Source organism: Seriola dumerili, unplaced genomic scaffold (assembly GCF_002260705.1).
Source record: "Seriola dumerili isolate Sdu_G_001 unplaced genomic scaffold, Sdu_1.0 BDQW01000550.1, whole genome shotgun sequence".
NCBI lineage: Eukaryota > Metazoa > Chordata > Actinopteri > Carangiformes > Carangidae > Seriola > Seriola dumerili.
Window position 1 is genome coordinate 2,121,558 of NW_019174805.1, and position 11,041 is coordinate 2,132,598.

At 44.4% G+C, this 11,041-nt stretch overlaps 1 protein-coding gene across 1 annotated transcript in view; it reads right to left on the reverse strand.

Annotated features, from left to right (window-relative positions):
- LOC111236019 (neuronal acetylcholine receptor subunit alpha-7-like) overlaps window positions 1-11,041 on the reverse strand; it is a 42,411-nt gene that overhangs the window by 14,854 nt on the left and 16,516 nt on the right. Inside the window, exons 4-6 of the mRNA XM_022764604.1 lie at window positions 4,680-4,789; window positions 2,619-2,698; window positions 337-504 (exon numbers count right to left, since the gene is read on the reverse strand). Coding sequence (XP_022620325.1) covers window positions 337-504; window positions 2,619-2,698; window positions 4,680-4,789 — 358 coding nt within the window. The remainder of the gene's footprint in view (window positions 1-336; window positions 505-2,618; window positions 2,699-4,679; window positions 4,790-11,041) is intronic.

The following is an 11,041-nucleotide window of genomic DNA, read 5'->3' on the forward strand; positions in this document are numbered from 1 at the left end:
CGAGGGAATCCCTTCAAATTTTTCACAAACATTCACTCGGACTCAAGGACGAACTGATTCAATTTTGGTGGTCAAAGGTCAAAGGTCAAGGTCAGTGTAACCTCAGAAGACACTTTTTAGCCATTACTCAAGACTTCACACAGAAATCACACCAGTGGTTCATATTCTCTCTGACTCAGGATAAACAGGAAGTGACCCGGAACTAGGCTGAGTGGCGGAGGGATACGACCACGAGGAGGTGACTCTAGTTTCATTTGATTCACAGAAACTACGACACACACTTTGCGTTTTTAAAAAACAGCTGCCACAGGCTTCCTGTTTCCTCTGAGCTCTTACCCACGAGGTCCCACTCTCCGTTGGCGATGTACCCGGTGATGTCGGCCTCGATCATCTGCAGGTCCAGAGACCAGCCGCCGTACGTCCACGAGCCGAACTTGAGGTCGCAGCGCTGCACGTCGAAGGGAAACCAGCGCACGTCGATGTAGCAGGTGCTCTTAAATATTCCTGAAATAAAGAGAGTGAGAAATGAACCGCAGGCTGCGCGGGGGAGATAAAGACACGACGAGAAAAAAGATTAGCACTGGAGGGAGAACGCACGACAGGACAAAACAAGCTCAGTGAGAACAGGAGGAGAGGCTGAAAATACTGTTTGTGTTTGTGAGAGTCAGCGGGAGATCATTATCAAACCCACACAAGTAAAACATGCAAAAAATAATAAGATGTGGACAGAATAAAGAGAAAAACACCAGGAGGAATTCATGGAAAAAAAACCTCTAAAGCAGAGAGAAAATAAATTGCAGGCAACAGAGAGGAAGATGATTTGGGTCGACAGGAAGCAGAAGACTTTGAAGACAGAACACAGAAATGAGAAATAAAATAACAAGCAGAGGACGAGCTGCAAGGACAAACTGTTCACTGAGTCACAGGAAGTCGCTGCCGAGAAAAGTTCGTTTTTTTGAGCACAGGTAAACAAGAAAAGAAGTGAGGTCTCCAGGTTTCCATTCACTCTGTGTGGATCAGCTGCGCGACCCAATCTGTTCTCAGACCAGCCAGCACCTGCTTCCTCCTCACAACATGAAGGTTTAATGATCCCCGAGGACGAATCCAGACGCAGCTGCAGCACCGAGGAAACGGGGGGAAGAGGAGATGAAGTCAAAGGACGAGGAGCGGCTGAAGTTGGTCATGTGACGCAGGGTTTACGACAACGCCATGAAGAGGGAAGACAGGAAGTGCAGATGAAAGACAGTTCGATTCCCACGTAAAACCGGCTGTTTGTGTTGTTACCACGGCAACAAGGATCGTCTAATGCTGAGGAAGAACTTATTTTAACCTGAGTCACCATCTTTTCTTAAAAACCAAACCAAGCCGTGACGGTTATTATAGTAACCACGGCGACAAAAGTAGGTAGGCCGCTGTCGGCACAGAGAGTCTGTTTGTCGTTTTGAGCTCTCGGTCTGGGATCAGCAGCTTTTTGAAACGTTCGCTCCGTCACCACGGTGACCACGGTGACCATGGTGACCACGGTGACCACGGTGACCACGATGCCTTTAAGACATAAAAAAATCAAACCCTATTTTTGAATATATTTTACGTTTGGAGTGTTTTCGTGTTTTCAGCAACATCCGTTCAGTGAGTCTTCACTTCCTGTGAGGACCTCAGTGTTTGTCTGGGCTCTACCGACTCCTGAGGGAAACACCTTAATAATTATTATTTTATTATAGTATTCACTAATATTAACAATACTTCACTGTCTGTGCATTTACATACATAAAGACAAAATAACATTTCACTTTAAAAACACCAGACAAGCAAAGTAACTGGAAGAAACTGTTTTTAGTTTTATTGAATCATATTTTCTGTGTCACTGCTGAAGCCTGAAGCCTGAGTCCACCTCCCTCCCTCCCTCCCTCCCTCCCTACAACACCCCAACTCACACCAATCAATGTTAGCTGTCAGTAGTAATGGAGCTGTTACCACTTTTATTGGTAATTGATTTCTGATCAGCTGATGAGTTTCCCTCCTCTTCCTGACGTGTTGTCTCTCGGCTGTAAATTGATGTTCTGTCTGTGTTTACGTCGGTTTGATCTGATCCCACGTGACGTCTCTCTATTTTTATTTGTTTCCAAATAAAATTAAAATAAAACAATGAAAAAAAGGATAAAAAATAAATAAATAAGATTCAACTCTCGAGGTTAAACCGTCTGTTCTCCATCAGCAGCCTGGTGGAAGGTCACCATGAGTCTCAGGTCGTCAATCAGGACCATAACTCCTCCCGCCCCCCTCCTGTTGACCCCATGACCCCATGATGACATGACCCCACCACACCCCCCCCAGACCTCCTTAAACCGACACTCAGTGTGTGTGTGTGTGTGTGTGTGTGTGTGTGTGTGTGTGTGTGTGTGTGTGTGTGTGTTTGTGGTCGTTAGTGGGTGATGTGACAATTTATGGATAAAACTGATGAGTCTTCTTCTCTGTATAATTATAACTCTCTGATAAAAAGTTATTTATTTAAATTGAACCAAGTGACGGAGCAACAGACCGAGTGGCAAAGATTGGGGGAGGGGTCTGTGTAGTGGTGGGAGGAGTCAGTGTCGCAGTGGGAGGGGCCTGTGAGTTACCTGGTGGCAGGTACTGACAGTAGCCGGTGGAGTTGACCAGGATGTTGGTGTGGAAGGAGGCGTCGAACCTCTCGTCAGCACTGAGGAGACAGACAGACACAGGTGTGACGTCACAGCTTCATCACGGCTGCAGACACACACACACACACACACACACACACACACACACACACACACACACACACACACACTCCCTTAAGTATTTAAAGTTTTCTCTTTCCTAAAGTATCCTCAGTTTTCCAAATGTCCTCACATTTCAAAAATCCCCTTAATGTCACGAAACGTCGTCTCTGATTAAACGTGTCGTCCCTCGTGTCTCTGCAGACGGAGATTTCTTCACTTTCAAGGTGTAAAACTGGAACATGCCTCACAGAGAGAACACACAGGATACGATTGTCTACACATCATCGCTGCCCAATCACAACCCACCGTTTCAAAAGGTCAATTATTCAACAACGGAAATAAATTTTCTGAACAATGTAGAAATCGATTGTGAGATCTGTGTTTCTCTGAGTCCGCAGTGTTCACCTGCAACACTTCTGGTCAAGTAAACAATAACTTTTTAATATTTGAACACAGCTTTTTCTAAAGGGCAGATTCCTGCTGCTGCAGCTGCTGAACGTTTGTACATTTATAAATGTGTTTTTTCAGTCGGATATTTGGTTTGATGATGTGAAAACAACCTCGGTGTAATTGAAGTGAAACCTTCCACTGGAGGTTTTCAGTACTCAGTCATACGGGAGGAAATCCAGCGCACACAGGGGATCTGGATCTTCTTCTAACTAGTTATCGTGCAGGAGACCAAATACCCAACAGCAGGTTCCCACCGTCAGGAAGCAGCTGCCTGAGTCAAACGTCTTTGCATCGAGAAAGGGATGAGACCAAATACTCCCTCTTCCTCCATCACACCCCTGGTACACCAGGTCAAAGGTTACCACGCCAACCCCCAACGTGGCGTTCCCAGCGGCGAGTTCCACCGCAGATATGAACATCAGAGTTTCTAGTACGTTAAAAAACAAGTTAGCAACATGAGCGTCACTGTTTCTTTCACTTTGTAAAACTGGAAGAGTTTGTTTGCCGTGGAAGTGAAACTACATGAGTTTGTTTTTGACCCGGTGCCCAGTAATAACTCAGAGTCCGTTCATCGGCCCCGTCTCATTAAAGCCCAACAGGCCAATATTCCCTCTGACAGCCCGCCGCCTTCTTCCCACCAAGACCAAACTTTGCCTCTGAACTGCTCCGTTAATGAGCTGAAACGCCTTTTAGCATCCAGCAGAGAGCCCCCCCCCCCCAGCCGGCGGCTCTGATGTGTGTGTTCACAGCGAGGTATTAATCCTGACGGGGAGAGGACCTATCTTTAGCGCCGATAACAGGAGGGAATTAGCTGAATTAGCTTGTTTACTGAGTCGGAACTGAGGGAGGAAAATAAACCGTGACGGAGTGAGTTGTCTTCCTGTCGTTCAGGGAACTGAAACATCCTGATTCCATCTGGAGACAACCTGATCTCAGGACTGATTCCTGTCCTTCTTCTCTCTGACGCTTAACGTTTAAAGAAGAAAACTTTATTGATCGTTTCCTCAGTTTAGAAGTCAAGAGCTGAAGAGACTGAATTTCATAGTGATGAAGATTCAGTGCAACAGCAAAAACAAGTGATTTCAAATAATGATTCTGGTTCTGAGTTTTGTCCAGTGAACAGCAATAATTATGCTCCTGAAAATCAAAGATCCAAATTTCATGTAAATCAAATGCTGATTGTCACTCAAGGGTTACTTCCTGTTTCATGGTGAAGCAGAGAAGTTGGCTGCGACACCACGGGCAGACCGTCCAACAGAAACTCAAAAGCTTCATAACATGTCATCGCAAAGGTCTTAAGATGAAACTGACCCAATATGATGTGGATGTGATTAATTCTCTGGGAGGAGCTCGTTAGGTTAGGGTCCTCCCATTCCCCGCCATCACAAACGTTCACACAGCATTAAAAATAAGAATCTTAACGAAGCAAATCCAAGTTCAATTAAGTGACCTTTCAGGCAGGAGGCGGAGCATCCTGGAGCTCGTTACCTGTTGTACAGGAGGATGTCCGGCCTCCAGATCTGGCTGTCGGGGAACCTGACGTTGCTCACACCTGGATAGTCTGACATGTTCCACTGCAGGTAGAAATCCGTCCAGTACTGCAAACACACAGAAACACACATCAGTATTAATACTTTGTGCCATTTGTTTTGAACTGGGCCTAAAGGACGCCACAGCCACAACTTGTAATTGCTAAAACTAATTACTAAAACTTTTAATTCAGCTGTGGTAATGTTCCTGAAAATCCCTGTACACATGGATTACACAGCTGCTGCTGCTGATTTAATAGAAAGAGAGTTGTTTGGCGTCGGAGCACCGAAGCCACAACACGAACTGAACGAGAGGAACTCGATGCAGACGAGCGGGAAAGTGCGGGAACGGACAAACACTCGAGGCGTCTGCGTCGCCGCCGGAAACAAATGTCTGAACGTAGCGTCACACCAACGTCACCGATGATCAATCAGTCAATAAGGATTATAATATCTTTAATATCAGGTTGTTTTCCACAGTGTGGTGTGTGTGTGTGTGTGTGTGTGTGTGTGTGTGTGTGTATCTGGGAGAAAAGAGAAAACTACACAGGGAGCTGACAAAGGAAACGTGAGAACAGTGATAGTTTGTGTTTGTCGTCTGAACGCAGCTGATAAGCAGCAGCTCGGCTCCATCTTCCAGCTGCTGAAATCTAGATTACACTGACGAGTCTTATGTAACAGCCATTGTGTGTTTTCACAAAGCTGAGAGAGAGAGGGAGAGAGAGAGAGAGAGAGGGAGAGAGAGACAGAGAGAGAGAGAGAGAGGGAGGGAGAGAGAGAGAGAGAGAGAGGGAGAAGGAGAGAGAGAGCACGAGAGAAGAGAGACAGACAGAGAGAGAGGAGACAGAGAGAGAGGAATGAAGAACAGAGAGAGAGAGAGACGAGGGGCAGGAGGAGAAGAAAGAAGGAGAGAGAGACGAGAGAGAGAGAGAGAGAGAGAGACAGAGAGAGAGAGAGCAGAGAGAGAGACGAGAGAGAGAGAGAGGAGAGGAGAGAGGAGAGAGAGAGAGAGAAGCGAGAGAGACAGAAGAGAGAGAGAGAGAAGAGAGCAGAGAGAGAGAAGACAGAGAGAGAGACACAGAGAGACAGAAGAAGAGGAGAGGACAGAGAGAGAGAAGGAGAGAGAGAGAGAGAGAGAGAGAGAGAGAGAGAGACAAGAAGACAGAGAGAGAGACAGAGACAGAGAGAGAGAGAGAGAGAAGAGAAGAGAGGAGATGAGAGAGGAGACGAAGGAGAGAAGGAGAGCGGAGAAGAAGAGGACAGACAGAGAGAGACAGAGAGAGAGAGAGAGAGAACGAGGCAGTAGAGAGACAGAAGAGAGAGAGAGACAGAGAAGAACCAGACAGAAGAGAGAGAGACAGAAGAGGGGAGATACGAGGAATGAGGACAGAGAATAGAGAGAGACAGAAGGAGAGCAGAGACGAGGAGAGAGAGAGAGAGAGAGAGAGAGGGAGAGAGAGAGAAGGAGAGACAGGAGGAGAGACGAGAAGAAGAGAGAGAACAGAGAGAAGAGAGAAGAGAGAGAGAGAGAGACAGAGAAGAGGCAGAGAGAGACAGAGACAGAGAGAGAGAGAGAGAGAGAAGAGAGAGAGAGAGAGAGACGAGAGAGAGAGAGAGAGGTGAGAGATGGTTGTGCTTGCCAAGAAACATCCAGGACTGTGTTGATGTCTTGATTTGCATACACAGCTCTGCCGGCCCTCATTACACTTCAGAATCCTCCCTGAGCTCTCTGGTGTGTGTGATGTGGTGTGTGTGTGTGGCATGTGTGTGTGTGTGGTGCGCGTGCGTATGTGTGTGTGTGCGTGCTATGAGTGTGTGTGTGTGCATGTGTGCGCGTGTGTGTGCGGACGATCTGTGCGCTGTCGTGGCTTTGAGGTCTCACAAAGTTCCTTGTTTACTTCCTGTCACTAGGGCTGAGATGTTTCTCCAAGAGGAATCTGTGTGAAAGCTGAAGTGCCCTACGCCCCCCCCGATGAATTTCAGACAAACTTCTAACCAAATGTTTTTCAACATCGTATTTGATGTTTCTGGTTTCATCCACCAATGTTCAAAACGTTGATGAATAACGTTTAAATTTATAAAGAAGCATAAAATGACTTTTAATTAGCGTCATGCTAAATTCAGCTGTGTCACTTTCATCTCTGTCACCAGTCAACGAGTGTGTGTGTGTGTGTGTGTGTGTGTGTGTGTGTGTGTTGTGGTGTTGTGTGTGTGCAGGACATGGAAACTCTTCCACATCAGACGGCGATGACCTGGATGTTTGAACGCTCAGCAATGATGTTCTGAAGCGACTCCGCGTGAAACTGATTTGAAACGTCTTGTCGTGTTGATGACGAGTTTTGTGTGCATGAAAAATATTCACATTGATTTAGTTTCTATAGCAACAATAGTGATTTTCAGCAGTTTATATTTTGTGGACTTCAAGGACACGTTGAACGTCAGACTGCAGTTGGTGTAACAACTGGATTAACTGAGTCCAGCTGCTTTTAAACTGAGTCGCCTCAGAGTCTGTGAAATGAATAGTGCAACAATTTGGGGAAATAAACTAAAGGGCCATGTTGTCGTATCATGTTTGTTCGTATCATGTTGTCGTATCATGTTGTTTCGTATCATGTTGTATCATGTTGTATCATGTTGTCGTATCACATGTTGTATCAATGTTGTATTCATGTTGTCCGTATGCATGTTGTAGTATCATGTCTGTCGTATCATGTTGTCATCATGTTGTCGTATCATCGTCGTATCATGTCGTATCATGTGTTCGTCGTATCATGTTTCCGTATCATGTTGTCAGTTGATCATGTCTTCGTATATCATGTTTCTCTCGTATCATGTCGTATCATGTGATGTTTCGTATCAGTTGTCGTATCATGTTGTATCATGTCGTATCATGTCGTATCATGTCGTATCATTCATTAATTGTTCGTATCACTGTTGTTTCGTCGTATTCAGTGTCGTGATATTCATGTCTGTATCACGTTGTTTGTTTCTCTTTCTTCTAAGTTTAGTTTCATGTCTATGATCTTTCGTCAGCAGGTAGTTAGGTCATGTAACTGTTCTGACTGAACACACAAGACAGGTCGCACAGGTTTAGTATCCTTTCCTCACAACATCTTTCCACTACAGTCTGAGATGCTTTCCCCCTGCTTCCAGTCTTTATGCTAAGCTGGTTAAAAAAAAAAAAAGATAATAAATGTCTTTCCCAATATGTTTGATTTTTTTTTTAATTACATACTGAAATTACCCAGAATGAATTTATTTGAAGTGTTGATCCATCAGAAGATATATAAAACCATCTCAGTGTAGTTTTACATCTCCTCTCTCACGGCTTCTCTCTGAGCTTCTAGTAACAACAGGTCTGTGAGCATCAGAAGAGGGAGGCCTTGAGCCTCTTCTCTGATTGGCTGATGTTCTGAGTAGATCCAATAAAAATATAAGCAGATTTCAGTAAAAACACTCAGAGAAACCAAATCCTGCAAGGTTTGGATGGTGGGTCCAGGTGGGCGGGCTTGGTGACTGCTTTGTTGTGACATCACAAGTTCCAGAAGTCCTGACGGCTGGTTTTAAGGCTCAGTTTCTGAATACAGGCTGTGTGCATTTCTCTGTGGACTGAGGCTTTGATACTTTCACAGTATTAATATAGAAGCTAGAGCTGATCTATAATCACACTACACATGGACACAGACCTTACACTGGAGGGAGCTTTTAAAGGTTTAAATCACTGCACCGTTAATTAAACACTCAAAAATAAAATACATTCAGCTAAGCAGGTATAGGTCACATATGCTGTAATTACTGGTTATTACTAAGTAATTATCAATAATTTAAACAATAAATTACATTAAAACTATTTGACCTTGTGTCCTGTAGTAAAAATTATAATAGAAACTTTACTCATTAAATACATCACTCTGCTTTCCAGTCAAAAGAGCAACATCATGAAATCAGCGAGACAAAAAGGAGAGGAAAAAAAGGTTGGAGGTATCAGAGGTGAGATGAGAAAGTGTTTGTGTGAAATGTATTTTTAATGAGCAGGTGAGGACGTCTGCGCTCAGTCTCCTCGTGTCTGAAAAGGTTCAAAGGCTCAAAGAGTCGCAGCAGGACGAGACCAAAAGAGACCTGAGCACTAATAAAGCAGAAGAGTCCTGACTGATGCAACGCCATAAAAGTTCAAGAGGATTTAATGAGGATGAAAAGTACAACAAGAAAGTCGAGGTGCCCAGAGCTTCACAAGCGCTCCGGTCTCCACACGGCTGTTACACAGATGTGTTCAGATAAAACTCCGTGCTCGTCCGTGACAGATTTAGTTTTAATCGGATTATCGCCCCGTCAGAGTTTTGGTTTATATTTGGATCTGTGCCGCTTCTTTAATTCTTTCCTTTTCAACAAGATTAAACATGAACAGACCCACTGTCGCCCCCGAGAGACACAGAGGAAGAAACACCAGCACAATGAAGAAGCAGTTTCAGGACCACATTTCTAGGATCCTAGTCTTTCATGACATTGCTTCTGTACCCAAACAGATCGTTCTAAACATGTGACAACACTAACCCTGGACAGTTTGCTAGGTGGCGCTGCAGCCACAAGATTATGGCCCTAGAGATGCAGTCTTAGGATTGTGGTCCTGAAAGCTGCAGCCTCCAGTGTTTGGGGCTCCAACAGTGACGTTTAATTTTTGACATTGGAAAATAAAATTGTCCTGTCAGCGCTTCTGAATGTAACAAATAATCAAGCGGTCTTTCTTTGCTCTTCCCATCAAGCCCCCCCTCTCTCGACACCAAAACGGTACAGAAAGTTTGAAACTGAAAACCAGCAACACGAAGAATCGTGACTGTTACTTAAAAAAAAACACTGAAGAAGAAATCTGAAGGTTGACATCTGAAAAACATCATAATGCAACGTTATATTTGAGGCTGGCGCTACAGCGAAAGGTCGAGACTGTCCTTTAAAAAAACCACAGGTCGTACTGTGCAGCAGGTTGTTTATGACGTCATAGTCAGGTTTTGTTGCTACGGCAACATCTTGTGGCCATAGTGATGATGACAGGAGCGAAGGGAAAGTTGTCGGTGACATAGAATAAAGATGGGGGAGTCCACGTCAGGAAGGAGGAGGTGGTGACCAATGTGACCATTCGCTGTTTATTATTGTAACCATGACACCAAGGTCCGGTACACCTGCCGCCATAGGGGCCATTACAGGAGAGATGGTTGTTCGTTTTGGAGGAGGTGTTGGAAACGTCACATGATCAATTAAAAATCAATCCTGCTGCAGAACAAAACACTTTGTTTGTTTTTATGAATTTCTTTTTAAAATTTTCTGAGTTTTGTTTTTGAAATCTTTTTATAAACCAAAGTGTCAGTCAAAGCGGAGAGGTCGAACCTGCTGAGGAACGAAAGGTGGGATCAGCTCGTTCTCCTCGACACGGGGTTGGTAAGTTACGATGGGGCTTTAGAACTGGTCTGGATGTTGTTAAAGACAATCAAAAAAAATAACTGGAAATTAAATGATAATAAAATGAATCATTAGTTGCAGCTTATAGATTCAAATACCAAGCGCTAATTAGCAAATGTGAACATGCTAACATGCTCATCTAAGATGGTGGACACATTGTCTCAACGCGTTAGCATGTCACTGTCATTGAGATTTGTGCATTTTAAGTCTTTATGAATGTTGTTTGTTTGCAGTGATGTGTGTCTGAGAACAAACACCTGAAAATAAAAAGAAAACTCAAACAAAATTATTGACGAGCTATAAAAATCCGAGCTCTTTCAAGGCCCTGAAGGCAGCAATCTGCTCTGAAATGTGATATCGAGGCTGTTTTTTGTTCTGAGCTGAAGTTTAGTCGTGCGCGGGAGGAAAATATCTTCCAGAAGCTCCAGAAAAAAACTCTGACATTAAGAAACCACACACACCAACCTGGTGCTGAAATGTTCCTTCTCGCTTCAAGACATTCACAAAAAATAAATAATAAATCAAATGACTCCAGCAGCAGCAGAGGGGGAGGAGGAGGAAGGAGGAGGAAAGAAGAAGAAGAAGAAGAGGAGAGGCGGCCGCCAAATTAAATTAAGCTAAAAGATAGCTAGCGTGCGCTCGGGGGGAGAGCTGCAGAGGGGAAATGCTGAGCTCCGGGGAAGCAACCTTTCCCAGTGAGGAGCAGATGGCACGGGATTAGTGCATCACCCTTTAACAAACACATTCCACAGGAGCCGATACAAACCTAATTAATATTTGGACAGCTGCAATGAAATGGTTTAGGAAGGCTCTTTAATGAATTCCCGCGCTCTCCATTAGTCTGACATTCAACAGCCAGAGTCGGCAACC